Source organism: Strix aluco, chromosome 5 (genome assembly GCF_031877795.1).
Source record: "Strix aluco isolate bStrAlu1 chromosome 5, bStrAlu1.hap1, whole genome shotgun sequence".
Taxonomy (NCBI): domain Eukaryota; kingdom Metazoa; phylum Chordata; class Aves; order Strigiformes; family Strigidae; genus Strix; species Strix aluco.
In genome coordinates, this window is record NC_133935.1 from 34097175 (window position 1) to 34112084 (window position 14910).

The following is a 14910-nucleotide window of genomic DNA, read 5'->3' on the forward strand; positions in this document are numbered from 1 at the left end:
CGCACCCAACCCCGTTTTCCTTGCCCAGTTGCAACCGAACTGGATGCTTAACAGTTCGGCTCCTACAACTGCATCATTTCCCCTTCCCAGCGCTTCTGCCTCTTCTCTCCTTCCCACCAGCCGCTTTCGGGAGAGCTGCCGGGGCGCCCTGCCCTGCGAAGCGAGCAGTGTGCCAGGGCCGTCCTCTTACCGAGGCGTTTGCCGATGCCGGGAAGTGCTAGGAACCGCCGGCACATGAAGACCGAGCCGAGCGGCTCTGTTTGAAAAAAATACAGGCCGAGGGAACGGTCACCCTGCCGACACAAAATAAGGCAGAGCGCGGCTCTGTCTTGCCAAGCTCTCTACTGCAGGGCGGCACGTCCTCCGTTTCCTCCTGCCAGCTCGTGCCCGAAGGGACAGAGTTGCAGGGTCTCCACCGGGTTCGCTTCAGCCAGCGGGGTGTGGAAGGGGCCTCATCGCTCTTGCGCGGGGTGGGGGCTGGAGGCCTCCGCGGCTGGGACCCGCCTCCGGCGGGTTCAGCGCCCTCGTTCTTTCGAAAAGCCCGCGCGGGCGGCGATTGGCTCCGGCCATTCCCGGTCTCCGCTCCCCGCCCGCGCGCACCAGCAGGGCCCCGGCCCCGGGCACTGCCCATCCGGGAGAGCAGCACGATCCTCCCGACAGCCGCGGCGGCGGTGCGGGGCCCACGAGGGAAACGCAGGCTTCCCGGCCGCGACCGAGCTCTCCGGCAGAGCCGCAGTGGCCAGAGGGAAGAGCCCCGGCCTTCCCCCCTAGCAAGCCAGCCAGCCTGCCCCGAGAAACGCGCACACCGTTCCCCTGCCGCCCGCTCAGCAGTGCTTCACGCTCCTTTTCGAGACTGTGGGTGGCTCTGAAAAGAGCCTTTGGGTTTCGCTTCTGTGCTTGGGACGCCTCCCCGGCGCCGGTTTACTTGCTCTTGGCTTTGTGGCTCTCGGTCTTCTTGGGCAGCAGCACAGCCTGGATGTTGGGCAGCACCCCGCCCTGCGCGATGGTCACCTTGCCCAGCAGCTTGTTGAGCTCCTCGTCGTTGCGGATGGCCAGCTGCAGGTGGCGGGGGATGATGCGCGTCTTCTTGTTGTCGCGGGCCGCGTTGCCCGCCAGCTCCAGGATCTCGGCCGTCAGGTACTCCAGCACGGCCGCCAGGTACACGGGGGCGCCGGCGCCCACCCGCTCCGCGTAGTTGCCCTTGCGCAGCAGCCGGTGCACGCGGCCCACGGGGAACTGCAGCCCGGCCCGTGACGAGCGCGACTTGGCCTTGGCCCGCGCCTTCCCGCCCTGCTTCCCGCGGCCGGACATTCTCGATCGCTCGCTCACTCGGTACCAAACTCCCGCTGCCACGGGAAAAAAAAAACAGGTGCCTTGCCCCCACCCCGAGACCCGCCCTTATATCCCTTCCCCTTGCGCGGCCGGCGGCTCCTGATAGGCCGACGCGCCTATCGGGGAACGCGCACCCAATGGCGGAGCGAATCTCGTTCTGACCAATAGCGAGGGGCGCAGCGCCGAAAGGGCTCCGCCTGCCCTCTCGAGACACCCAATGACGAGGCGGGAGGGGCGGGCCTCAGCAGACGCCTGCTCCCGGCGGGAATGCCCGGTCCCGCAGCCCGGGCACGCCGGGCCGCGCCGCGCCGCGCCGGCCCTTTTTCGCGTGTGTTTTATCTTCTTTCTTTAACTGTTGGAAAGCAGCCGGTCGGCAAAGCGCGGACCGGGAGGGCGGAGTTGAGGCGGTAGAGAGGGAGAGACAGGCAGCGCGGCTGTGTCAGTGAGCGGGGAAAGGCGCGGCACAGCTCCCCCCGTTATTTCACGCTGGGTCTTTGCCCCGCGGGAAGATTTCGCCCGTTTCCAGCACTAGGTCACCCCAAAGCTCTCCGACCTTCCAAAACTGTGCACGCTTCTTTGCATCGGAAGACCACCACGGCTGGCTCCCTTTTGCCTGTCGTACCCCCCCCCCCCCCCTCGCCACTGCCCCCTGCAAATGCATAAGGGAACACAAGTTGAACACGGACTCCGCACATCCTGCCTGATTGCATCTAAAACTAAATGAGAACCTTTGATTCCTATATTCATTCTCAGGTCCTCATTTCGTTTATACACTTTAAGTGCTCATGTAGTATTAATACGCTCTAAAAAGGGAAGATTTTTTTCATTCTTTATTTAAATTAATGCTTTGTATCATTCCGGTTTTCATTATTCTTTCCAAAGTATTTTATTTTTCCAGCCTTATTTTTTCCCTCTGTTGTCTTGTACATTCTGTATGTTTCTGTAACATTTCAACGTATTTAAAGAAAAATTACTATATCTTCCAGAGACTTTTTTTCCTTTTTAATACTGCACAGGAATGGCCACACAAAAATAAGGAAAATTTCAAAGTGAAATGACAAAAAAAAATACTTTTCAAAAAAGGAAGTTTAATTAGTAATTTACATGCTGTTTAAGCAAGTTTAAAATCAATAATATATGACTGGTTTCTGCAAATGAAAAATCAGTTATAAAAGCATCTCTTTCATAGGCGGTACACAGAAAGAACAAAGACTGAGGGCTAGGCGGTACTAGGCAACGGCGGGATTTTTAAACTTTGAATCCACCAATGAGACCCAGCCTGTCCAAATCCGCCTATCAGAGAAGGGACCTGTGCTATATAAACTCCTCGAGTAGAGGTACGATGTCAGTGCTACTGAGGGTAGTGCTTTGACTAAGAGCGATGGCGCGCACGAAGCAGACGGCGCGTAAGTCGACGGGCGGGAAGGCGCCCCGCAAGCAGCTGGCCACCAAGGCGGCCCGCAAGAGCGCGCCGGCCACGGGCGGCGTGAAGAAGCCGCACCGCTATCGGCCTGGCACGGTGGCGCTGCGCGAGATCCGGCGCTACCAGAAGTCGACGGAGCTGCTGATCCGCAAGCTGCCCTTCCAGCGCCTGGTGCGCGAGATCGCGCAGGACTTCAAGACCGACCTGCGCTTCCAGAGCTCGGCCGTGATGGCGCTGCAGGAGGCGAGCGAGGCCTACCTGGTGGGGCTCTTCGAGGACACCAACCTCTGTGCCATCCACGCCAAGCGCGTCACCATCATGCCCAAGGACATCCAGCTGGCCCGCCGCATCCGCGGTGAGCGTGCATAATCCACTTTAGAAAATGACCAACTATTAAACAACAAAAAGGCTCTTTTAAGAGCCACTCCATAACCAACAAAACGAGCTGTGACACTAGTAATATTTCCTTTACTAATTTTATTTTTATACAAAACTTAGTCTAAATTTCTGCTATTGAAAAGTTCCAATACATGATTGATACAGAAAGTGTAACTGCGTTTTTAGATACAATTAGGCAGGATGTGCAGAGTCCGTGTTCAACTTGTGTTCCCTTATGCATTTGCAGGGGGCAGTGGCGAGGGGGGGGGGGGGTGGGGTGGGGAGGGGTACGACAGGCAAAAGGGAGCCAGCCGTGGTGGTCTTCCGATGCAAAGAAGCGTGCACAGTTTTGGAAGGTCGGAGAGCTTTGGGGTGACCTAGTGCTGGAAACGGGCGAAATCTTCCCGCGGGGCAAAGACCCAGCGTGAAATAACGGGGGGAGCTGTGCCGCGCCTTTCCCCGCTCACTGACACAGCCGCGCTGCCTGTCTCTCCCTCTCTACCGCCTCAACTCCGCCCTCCCGGTCCGCGCTTTGCCGACCGGCTGCTTTCCAACAGTTAAAGAAAGAAGATAAAACACACGCGAAAAAGGGCCGGCGCGGCGCGGCGCGGCCCGGCGTGCCCGGGCTGCGGGACCGGGCATTCCCGCCGGGAGCAGGCGTCTGCTGAGGCCCGCCCCTCCCGCCTCGTCATTGGGTGTCTCGAGAGGGCAGGCGGAGCCCTTTCGGCGCTGCGCCCCTCGCTATTGGTCAGAACGAGATTCGCTCCGCCATTGGGTGCGCGTTCCCCGATAGGCGCGTCGGCCTATCAGGAGCCGCCGGCCGCGCAAGGGGAAGGGATATAAGGGCGGGTCTCGGGGTGGGGGCAAGGCACCTGTTTTTTTTTTCCCGTGGCAGCGGGAGTTTGGTACCGAGTGAGCGAGCGATCGAGAATGTCCGGCCGCGGGAAGCAGGGCGGGAAGGCGCGGGCCAAGGCCAAGTCGCGCTCGTCACGGGCCGGGCTGCAGTTCCCCGTGGGCCGCGTGCACCGGCTGCTGCGCAAGGGCAACTACGCGGAGCGGGTGGGCGCCGGCGCCCCCGTGTACCTGGCGGCCGTGCTGGAGTACCTGACGGCCGAGATCCTGGAGCTGGCGGGCAACGCGGCCCGCGACAACAAGAAGACGCGCATCATCCCCCGCCACCTGCAGCTGGCCATCCGCAACGACGAGGAGCTCAACAAGCTGCTGGGCAAGGTGACCATCGCGCAGGGCGGGGTGCTGCCCAACATCCAGGCTGTGCTGCTGCCCAAGAAGACCGAGAGCCACAAAGCCAAGAGCAAGTAAACCGGCGCCGGGGAGGCGTCCCAAGCACAGAAGCGAAACCCAAAGGCTCTTTTCAGAGCCACCCACAGTCTCGAAAAGGAGCGTGAAGCACTGCTGAGCGGGCGGCAGGGGAACGGTGTGCGCGTTTCTCGGGGCAGGCTGGCTGGCTTGCTAGGGGGGAAGGCCGGGGCTCTTCCCTCTGGCCACTGCGGCTCTGCCGGAGAGCTCGGTCGCGGCCGGGAAGCCTGCGTTTCCCTCGTGGGCCCCGCACCGCCGCCGCGGCTGTCGGGAGGATCGTGCTGCTCTCCCGGATGGGCAGTGCCCGGGGCCGGGGCCCTGCTGGTGCGCGCGGGCGGGGAGCGGAGACCGGGAATGGCCGGAGCCAATCGCCGCCCGCGCGGGCTTTTCGAAAGAACGAGGGCGCTGAACCCGCCGGAGGCGGGTCCCAGCCGCGGAGGCCTCCAGCCCCCACCCCGCGCAAGAGCGATGAGGCCCCTTCCACACCCCGCTGGCTGAAGCGAACCCGGTGGAGACCCTGCAACTCTGTCCCTTCGGGCACGAGCTGGCAGGAGGAAACGGAGGACGTGCCGCCCTGCAGTAGAGAGCTTGGCAAGACAGAGCCGCGCTCTGCCTTATTTTGTGTCGGCAGGGTGACCGTTCCCTCGGCCTGTATTTTTTTCAAACAGAGCCGCTCGGCTCGGTCTTCATGTGCCGGCGGTTCCTAGCACTTCCCGGCATCGGCAAACGCCTCGGTAAGAGGACGGCCCTGGCACACTGCTCGCTTCGCAGGGCAGGGCGCCCCGGCAGCTCTCCCGAAAGCGGCTGGTGGGAAGGAGAGAAGAGGCAGAAGCGCTGGGAAGGGGAAATGATGCAGTTGTAGGAGCCGAACTGTTAAGCATCCAGTTCGGTTGCAACTGGGCAAGGAAAACGGGGTTGGGTGCGGATGAGAGGAGGAGCGTGGGAGACCAAGACAGGGCAAGACCCAAGACAAAGCGAGTAATACGACACAGCTCTCTTGAGAGAAAAAGTGGGTGGCTCTTAAAAGAGCCTTTGGGTTCTCGAGAGGGTCCAGGAGCAATGCGCTTTAGCCGCCGAAGCCGTAGAGGGTGCGTCCCTGGCGCTTGAGGGCGTAGACCACGTCCATAGCCGTGACTGTCTTCCTCTTGGCGTGCTCGGTGTAGGTGACGGCGTCGCGAATCACGTTCTCCAGGAAAACCTTCAGCACGCCGCGCGTCTCCTCGTAGATGAGCCCCGAAATGCGCTTCACGCCGCCGCGCCGGGCCAGACGCCGGATGGCCGGCTTGGTGATGCCCTGGATGTTGTCGCGCAACACCTTGCGGTGGCGCTTGGCGCCGCCCTTGCCGAGCCCCTTCCCGCCCTTGCCTCTGCCAGACATTCCGCCGCTTTTACTTGCTCCAAGCTGTGAGCGGCAGCTCGCCGCGCCGCGATCTTTATGGCGAGAGGTCCGACCTGATTGGGAGCAGGGGCGGGCACGGCTGCCGGGGGCGGGGCCTGCGTCCCTCCCCGTCCGCGGGCGCGACGAGGCGGGGCCTTCGCCGCTCTCGGGCACCTCCCCGAGGCCCCCGCCGGCTTCGCCGCGCCAGTCTCCGCCTCCGCGTCTGTCTCTGCCGCGCTCGCCTTCCCCCAGCCCCGGTGCCCGTGAAGCGCCGGTTCCCGGCATCTTTCCTTCCGGGAGGGCCGGCGGCGCGCAGAACATTTACGAGGGGCTGAGCGGAGCCCCCGCGGCCGACTCTCTCTGGGGGCGGCGGGGCCCCGTCTGAGTTGCCCCTGTGGTCTCATCCCAGCGTGCCCGTGCGCGGGAGTCGGGGGTCGTGGGACCTCCGCGGATCTTTCGAGCGGGTTGTCGCTGCCCTCCCCGGAGAGCGGTGCCGTAAAAGTTTTGGAGCCACTTCCCGTTGACTTCGCCAGTCTTATTCTGTCCTGCCATCTGCTGGGCATCACTGCATTTTCTTCAGACATTTTCTCATTCCTTTTTCCCCAAGATGACATAAGTTTTAGGAGCATAGTTTGAACCTTCAGTGGTTATTATTCTTTTTCACAGCGTTGTCATGAATACTTTGAATATGACTGTATTGCTATACGTGCAGCACAACATATTTATCTTTCGCATATTAACTTTCGTGAATAAATAACACTATCACTTACGAGTACTAATTATTTCCAAAAATGGAAATAATCTTATGGTTTGGGTTTGTTTTCCTTTGTTCATAACACGAAATCCTTGAATTCTTTATCTCTAGTCAATTGTTAATAATTTATAAAGCAATAGGCCAATAATAGCAAATATGGTATTAAGGATCCGTGAAAATTCCGGAAGCACTTCTTACCGTTTTTCTTAATTCTTATCCTTGTTCTTTTAGGTTATCTACATTTAAATTGTTACAATTTTCTTCTTAGCTTTTTGCCTTTATAGGTCATCAGCCTAGAGACCACAGTCTGTGGCTTTGTTTTGTTGTTGTTTTTAGAAAATCAGAGCAAAAATACTTTTACATGGGGATGAATTTCTGATTTATATGTTACAAATGTAAAGTTGGCCTTTTTATATTTCAGCGGTGTGGACCAGCATTGAAGATGTAAATGTGAGCATGTCAGCTCTAAACTGAATTTCAAAATGACTCCCAACTGCAGCAAACAGTAGCAATCACTTTGAAAGGCCTGCCCTGGCCCTTGTTCCTGTATATGGCCCTAAATGCTTTCAAATTTGTGGAGCCTTAGAAAGCAATGTTTTGCATACGTCATGTTTGACACTTTTCTGAATTACACTTGCACTCAGTTATGACTCACCTGATTATCTTCCCCCACTCTCTCTACTTCAGTACACGCTGAAGAATTCACATGATAATCTCCTTATATGTGCTAGGGTTAAAATCTTCACAAAAGAAAAAAGCAGCAGGATTTAGGCTGCTGTGATACCCTGTCCCCTCAATTTCTGGGGTTTATTCATGAATTTCAAATGCCCGAAATTGGATGGAAGCTCTCTTGACAGTTTTGCCTTGTTCTGCTGTCAGTTTGAAGCCATTAGGTTATAGATAAACCATTGTTTTGTGTTATGTAAGGGTTCAGTTAAAAGATTCATCACCGTGGTATTAAAGGACAAGAGGAGCTTTAAGAATTAACGGACTAATGGAAGTCACTCTTTTTTAGCAGAACACCCAATTGACATTTAATGTTAACATAATAGAAAGTGAAAGGAAAAAAAAAATCTTTATATGTTCCTAGAAGTTTCTCTTTGATTTTTGAATTTTTTTTTTTTTAATTGTTACAGCTACAGCATTGGTTTAGTAGGTTTTGAAGCAGACAGAGAGACATTCCTTTCAGTTTGGAATACCTAGAGATTGGTCTAAAGCAGCCCTCATAGCTTCAGCTGTTACACAACAATAAAAATTAGTCTAACAGGTATCAATGGAGTTGGGGAACTCCATGTACTTCTTTTGTCACATGGAGGAAAAGAAAAAAAAAAAAATTCTAAGTACATTGGAAGTTTCACAAACACCCTTGACTTCCCTCACTTCTACGCCAAAACTTTATCTGCCTGTGCTGTATCTAGAGTTTCCAAAAGGCAATAACCGCTTGTGGGCAAGAAGGTCCCATTCACATCCTAACCCTGCAATTCTGGAAGGAGCTCTAATATTATTTTTAGAAAAAAAACCCTCTGTAGGTCACCTTCAATCCGCTTTGGGAATCTGTGACGTGGAAAATTATTTTTTTCTAGGCCATACTTATTATTACTAGATCTATACTGTTGACATAGTGTGAATTTTTCCTTCTTATCCTTGTCATCCTTGTGCCACTCAGTCAACTTCAGCAGCAGCCATTAGGTCTAATGTTGTGTCAGAAACTGCTCTTGCTCCACATGAGAGAAAGAAAAATTAAAAGTTCCAGTCCATTGGAGCTTCTGCATGCTGAGCAGCAGGGTTTCCATCTTCTCAAGAGAGCTAGTGGACAAAGGCCGAAAGACAGAGAAGTAGTTTTCATCTGTATTTGAATGGTGTTTCTGTGATTTAAAAAATGGTTCCATTTCCTGACAATGAGGCATGTTCTGTTGTATAGAAAAAAAAAAAAATATTTTGACATGTCTTTCAAATGTGGAATACAGACTCTTCTGAACATTTTGTCATGTATACCTCACCATGAGCTACAGTCTATATCCAGAACTTTGTCAGAAGAATAAGATTGCTCTACAACCAAACCAAGATCCTCACCATTGTGGAAGCCACAATTCACAGTGAAAAAATTGGCTGCTGTTTGTTTTGCATGGTGGTAATGAAAATACTGCATCAACATTTATTACAGGGCATTTTTAATTTCCTAGTAATTCAAGAAAATAAATATCATTAGGCATAGAGGACAACAATGGGAGCCTATGACCTTTAAGCAGAAGAAAACAGAGGTTCATGATTTATTGAACATTAGGACACTGTGCTTGGCATCAGCTTTGAAAGAGGGCATTAAAACACAGTCAACAATCATTTGGTATAACCTACTCCATTCTTCCTTAGAATAGGAGCAAAGGTAGATATCCAATTACAATCAGCAGTTTGCATAAAGTTGAATTGATCCAAAGAAGGTGTAGGGTTTTGATGCAGAAACTGAACCCATCACATTCTTCTGTCAAGGGTTCAGTTTTTTCCTAGTAACCTCTTAAAGAAATTCTGGGTAGACTCTCTCCATGGGCCTGTGCTAATTCATAAAAAGTGTTTATTTCCTGGAAAGAAAATAGCAACATTTCAGTAAAATATTTCAGTGTTTTTATTGACACTTGCTGATTCTAAGAATTGAAGGAAAGGTGGATGGAATGGCAATACCCGAATACAACTTTGCCTGAAGAAATAATGGAATATCAAGGCCTGGGGAAGTCTCTCCACTGTACCTATGCACATGCTCTCTGTTTTGGCTTATATCCTACAGTGGCTGAAAATTTCAATTTTAGTCTACAGTGGCTGAGAAATTAAAATCCACTTTCTGTATTGCAGTCCAAATACCTGGATACTTCTAGGATACTATGTTTGAACATCCAAAAGCAAAATGTAACTGAATAAAAGAGTCAGAGGGTGTGGGTGTGCATGCTGGCTTACTGAACTTTCTGCCCACACTGACAATGGAAAAGTACAACCAGCACTCGGGCAGAAGATTAACGACGTCTGAAAACAAGAAATAGTTACCAGAAGGCCAGAAGAAAAGAATGTGCTCGTTAAGGAAGAAACTGATAAAGAAGGGACCTTTTGGAATTGCAAAAGCAGGAACTTATCTACTGGCTGTGTGCGGGTAGCAATGTTTGTGGAAAGTACCGAGGGGAGCTACTTTTAGAAAGCACAAGAATATATAAAGGCTTGCTGATATTCTAAGAAGGCACAAGAGTATATAAGGGCTTGCTTGCTAATAAAGCTTTGAGCTTGACTTCCAATCATATTGATTGTCTGTGGTCTCGTCTCCTGTGGTCTGCACAGGATTTCGTCCCCACAAATGGTGACTTCGACATGATCTGCTATCAATGTGATCGACGTGATATACGACCGATGTGATCTGCTATCAGTGTGATCGAACTAATGTACTACTGACTCAGTCAACAGTGGGGACAACGCCCTTCTTAAAGAAGGTAAACACAAGGCAGGGAAGAAACGGCTGCAGGGTGAAGAAACAAAGAAAAAGAGATGAAAGTGCGCACAAGGTGAGCAGCCAGGGGAAGTGCAGTATCCGCAGAGCAAAAGTCGATCCAGGGGTTTTTAATGAGATTAGCGGACCGGCAGGGTTTTATCAATAAACTCAGAAGCGCTGTCCAGATTATTAAAATGGGGACAGAGGACTGAACCTTTTTTCAGACAACAAAATATGTTTGACCTAGGACTTTGGGACTCTCTGGGGGGAGAACTATGACAAGTGATCACTATTAGAAATTCTCAAATACGAAAGGCAACTCAGACTTGGGAATAGTTAAAAAGATGTTGGAAACTATGAAAGCTGACACTGCTACTGATGCTGCTGTAGCTCAATTTTTTCATGTGGCTGCTGAAATGAAGGATTTGAGGAACAGAGAGTTAGGTACTACTCAGACAGAATAACCCCCACCCATTGCTTTACCAGCTGGGGCCGCTGAATATGCTGAGCCTGTAGACTGTGATAACCTTTTAGGCCCTGACACCTTAAATCCTAAAAGAAAACCTGGCCTGTGTCCTCCCTTAGCTGGGGATGATCTGTGGGTAAAAGTGAGGCAAGAAGCCTTGGCGCAAGGGGATATGGACATGGCGAGAAAGATTGTTGCTCCTGTAATCTATGAGCCAGGACATCAGCCACGTTGTGGAGGACTGCAATTTTTTGTTATTAAAGAACTACAGAAAAGCGTTAATGAGGACGAGCTTCAAAACTCATTTACAACAGGTATACTGGAGGCAATCGCTCATGGATATCAGTTGGTCCCATGGAATTGGCTGGCACTTTTAAAAACGGTACTAACGCCGGCACAATATTTGTCCTGGTTTAGCCAGGATAGGGTTAAGTTTCCCCAGCAGTGGGGGGGGAGCTCTAGCCGGGTTATTCATATATCATGAGGACGTCACATCCTGGCGCCGAAGCGAGACAGGTCAGTTAACACGTGTGTTATGCCATCGCGCTTCTCACTGCTGATTTGGTAGATATTTTGCTCTGTTCATTATTATTATTGTTACTGTTATTGTTGTTGTTTGTTGTGTTGCTGTTGCTCTGTTGTATTAAACCTTTCCTTATCTCAGCCCCAGGGCTTTGCATTTCACTCCCTTTGTGGGGGAGGGGCAGCGGCCCCGTGGTCTCAGACCCCAGCAGGGACTAAACCACCACAACTTTAATCCACCCCTTTATTCCATACCATGTGCGTCACATCCAGTTGCCATTTAGCAATTAGCATTAACAAAGAAAAATTAACAAAAGCACAGTATAACTCACGGTGTGTTTTCACCCACAATCAAGTCGCCTTGTGGTACGCATCGGACTTCTCCATCCTTCTGCATCACCCACCAGGTGCACCCAGGTCCTTGAGCAAAAACAATCCCGTGGATGGGTTTGCCTTTGCCCGGCGCAGGACTAACCCAGACCATTTTTCCCAGCAGGTCCCTCATGCGCACCACAGGGACTCTATCCCCGTCTACAACACGTGGAAGTTTTGACTGAGCCGGGCCAGCTCGCTTGGCAGATCCTCTTGTGTTCACTAACCAAGTGGCCTTTGTCAGATGTGTGTCCCAGTGTTTGAAGGTTCCACCCCCCATTGCTCTCAATGTAGTTTTTAACAGTCCATTGTAGCGCTCGATCTTCCCAGAGGCTGGTGTGTGGTAGGGGATGTGGTAGACCCACTCGATGCCGTGTTCTTCTGCCCAGGTATTTATGAGGTTATTTTGGAAGTGAGTCCCGTTGTCCGACTCAATCGTCTCTGGGGTGCCGTGTCGCCACAGGACTCGCTCTTCAAGGCCCAGGATGGTACTTCAGGTGGTGGCGTGGGACACTGGATAAGTTTTGAGCCATCCAGTGGTTGCTTCCACCATTGTGAGCACGTGGCGCTTGCCTTGGAGGGTCTGTGGCAGTGTGATGTAGACGATCTGCCAGGCCTCTCCATATTTATATTTCATCCATCAATCTTCATTCTGCTGGGGCTTCACCCGTTTAGCTTGTTTAATCACAGCACACGTCTCACATCCATGGATGATCTCTGTGATGGTGTCAATGGTGAGGTCCACCCCTCGATCTCGAGCCCACCTATATGTTGCATCTCTGCCTTGGTGGCCCGAGGTCTCATGGGCCCACCGGGCTATGAACAGTTCACCTTTACACTGCCAGTCCAAGTCCACCTGAGCCACTTCGATCTTAGCAGCTTGGTCCGCCTGCTGGTTGTGTTGATGTTCATCAGATACTTGACTCTTAGGTACATGGGCGTCCACATGGCGCACCTTCACAACGAGGTTCTCCACCCAGGCTGCAATGTCCTGCCATACTTCAGCGGCCCAGACGGGTCTGCCCTTGCGTTCCCAGTTGTTCTGTTTCCATTGCTGCAACCACATCCACAGGGCACTTGCCATCACCCACGAGTCAGTGTAGATATAGAGCCTCGGCCACTTTTCTCGCTCAGCAATCTCCAAAGCCAATTGGATGGCTTTCACCTCTGTGAACTGGCTCGATTCACCTTGTCCCTCAACAGCTTCAGTGGTTTCTCGTGTGGGATGCCACACCGCAGCCTTCTATCGTCGATGTTTTCCCACAATGCGGCAAGACCCATCAGTGAACAGGGCATATTGTTTTTCTTCCTCTGGCAGCTTGTTATATGGTGGGGCCTCCTCAGCACATTTCACCTCTTGTTCTGTTGACATCCCAGAATCTTTTCTCTCTGGCCACTTCATGATCATTTCCACTAATCCTGGGGGGTTGAGGTTCCCTATTCGAGCCCGTTGTGTTACCAACGCAACCCATTTACTCCACGTGGCATCTGTTGCATGATGTGTGGAGGGAGCCTTTCCTTTGAACATCCATCCCAGCACCGGCAGTCGGGGTGCCAGGAGGAGCTGTGTCTCAGTGCCGACCACTTCTGAGGCAGCTCAAATTCCTTCATACGCTGCCAGTATCTCCTTCTCAGTCAGGGTATAGTTAGCTTCAGAGCCTTTGTATCCCCGGCTCCAAAAGCCTAGAAGTCGGCCTCGGGATTCCCCAGGTGCTCTCTGCCAAAGGCTCCAGGAAGGGCCCTTCTCCCCGGCTGCGGTGTAGAGCACGTTCTTAATCTCCTGCCCTGTCTGGACTGGCCCGAGGGCCACTGCCTGGGTAATCTCCTGCTTAATTTGTTCAAAGGCTTCTTGTTGCTCTGGGCCCCATTTAAAATCGTTCTTCTTGCGGGTTACGTGGTAGAGAGGGCTCACAATCAGGCTGTAGTTTGGGATGTGCATCCTCCAGAACCCCACAGCACCCAGGAAAGATTAAGTCTCTTTTTTGGTGGTTGGTGGGGCCATGGCTGTTATCTTGTTTATCACCTCCATTGGGATGTGGCGACACCCATCTTGCCATTTTATTCCTAGGAACTGAATCTCCCTTCCAGGCCCCTTAACTTTCTGTCACTTGATGGCAAAACCAGCCTTCAGGAGGATTTCAATTATCTTCTTTCCTTTCTCAAAGACTTCCTCAGCTGTGTCCCCCCATACAATGATATCATCAATGAACTGCAGGTGTTCTGGAGCCCCACCTTTCTCCAGTGCAGTATGGACCAGTCTATGGCAAATGGTGGAGCTGTGTTTCCACCCCTGGGGCAATCAATTCCAGGTGTACTGGATACCCCTCCAAGTGAACGCAAACTGTGGCCTTCACTCTGGTGCTATTGGAATGGAGAAAGACGTGCTAGCGATGCCAATCGTGGCGTACCACTTGGCTGCCTTCGACTCCAGCTCATACTGGAGCTCTAGCATGTCCGGCACTGCAGCACTCATCACTGGTGTAACTTCATTCAGGCCACGGTAGTCCACGGTCAGTCTCCATTCACCATTAGGTTTTCTCACTGGCCATATAGGGCTGTTGAAAGGTGAGTGAGTCTTGCTGATCACCTTCTGGCTTTCTAGTCGACGGATCAGCTGATGGATGGGGACCAGGGAATCTCGGTTAGTGCGGTACTGCCGCCGGTGCACCGTCTTGGTAGCAATTGGCACTCGCTGCTCTTCAACCTTAAGCAACCCCACCACTGAGGGGTCCTCTGAGAGGTTGGTTAAGGTGGACAATTGCTCAACCTCCTCCAGGGCAGCTATACCATAGGCCCACCGGTACCCTTTTGGGTCTTTAAAGTACCCTCTCCTAAGGTAATCTATACCTAGGATGCACGGGGCATCTGGGCCAGTCACAATGGGGTGCTTATGCCAGTCCTTCCCAGTTAAGCTTACTTCAGCTTCTAGTAGGGTCAGCTGTTGGGACCCCCCTGTCACTCCGGAGATGCAGATGGATACGACCCCACTGTGGCTTGATGGCATCAGGGTGCACTGTGTGCCAGTGTCTACCAAAGCCTTATATTCTTGTGGTTCTGATGTGCCAGGCCATCGGATCCACACCTTCCAGTAAATCCGATTATCCCTTTCCTCCACCTGGCTGGAGGCAGGGCCCCTCTAATCCTGCTCACCATCACTCACTTGATCTAAGAGTGACTCCTGCAGGAATGGCTTCCTGGTCCCCTCAAGAGGGTCAAGCATACTGTTGGCCATTCTATTCTGTCTGGGGGATTTCCGACTAGACACTGGAGCTGCGTCTCTCTTGGAAGACTCCCCTTTCGTGGTGGTCTTCCCTTTCAGTTGCAGTACTCATGCAGCTAGGGCGGAAGTGGGCTGTCCATGCCACCTTCTCATGTTTTCCCCATGGTCATGGAGGAAGAACCACAGGGTGCCCCGTGGTGTGTGCCTTCCATTGCCCTTCTCTTGGGTGGGGAAGCGCCTGCTTCTAATAGCTGAGACATCGGCCCGTGCAGGTGGAACATA

At 52.5% G+C, this 14910-nt stretch overlaps 4 protein-coding genes across 4 annotated transcripts; 2 read left to right on the plus strand and 2 right to left on the minus strand.

Moving 5' to 3' along the window:
* Positions 1 to 856: 856 nt before the first annotated feature.
* Positions 857 to 1586, minus strand: LOC141924417 (histone H2A type 2-C). The gene has a single exon (XM_074826882.1). It carries the CDS (start codon positions 1309 to 1311, stop codon positions 922 to 924), a length of 390 nt encoding a protein of 129 aa, XP_074682983.1. The 5' UTR covers positions 1312 to 1586; the 3' UTR covers positions 857 to 921.
* A 1116-nt stretch (positions 1587 to 2702) lies between these two features.
* Positions 2703 to 3195, plus strand: LOC141924420 (histone H3). Its single transcript, XM_074826884.1, has one exon. It carries the CDS (start codon positions 2714 to 2716, stop codon positions 3122 to 3124), a length of 411 nt encoding a protein of 136 aa, XP_074682985.1. The 5' UTR covers positions 2703 to 2713; the 3' UTR covers positions 3125 to 3195.
* Positions 3196 to 3720: 525 nt separating this feature from the next.
* Positions 3721 to 4518, plus strand: LOC141924421 (histone H2A type 2-C). The gene has a single exon (XM_074826885.1). The coding sequence runs from the start codon at positions 4064 to 4066 to the stop codon at positions 4451 to 4453; it is 390 nt and encodes a 129-aa protein (XP_074682986.1). The 5' UTR covers positions 3721 to 4063; the 3' UTR covers positions 4454 to 4518.
* Positions 4519 to 5429: 911 nt separating this feature from the next.
* LOC141924422 (histone H4) lies at positions 5430 to 6071 on the minus strand. The gene has a single exon (XM_074826886.1). It carries the CDS (start codon positions 5826 to 5828, stop codon positions 5517 to 5519), a length of 312 nt encoding a protein of 103 aa, XP_074682987.1. The 5' UTR covers positions 5829 to 6071; the 3' UTR covers positions 5430 to 5516.
* Positions 6072 to 14910: the final 8839 nt, after the last annotated feature.

Coding starts and splice junctions, on each gene's coding strand:
- LOC141924421 (XM_074826885.1), top strand. CDS start 4,064: ATGTCCGGCCGCGGGAAGCAGGGCGGGAAGGCGCGGGCCAAGGCCAAG.
- LOC141924420 (XM_074826884.1), top strand. CDS start 2,714: ATGGCGCGCACGAAGCAGACGGCGCGTAAGTCGACGGGCGGGAAGGCG.
- LOC141924422 (XM_074826886.1), bottom strand. CDS start 5,828: ATGTCTGGCAGAGGCAAGGGCGGGAAGGGGCTCGGCAAGGGCGGCGCC.
- LOC141924417 (XM_074826882.1), bottom strand. CDS start 1,311: ATGTCCGGCCGCGGGAAGCAGGGCGGGAAGGCGCGGGCCAAGGCCAAG.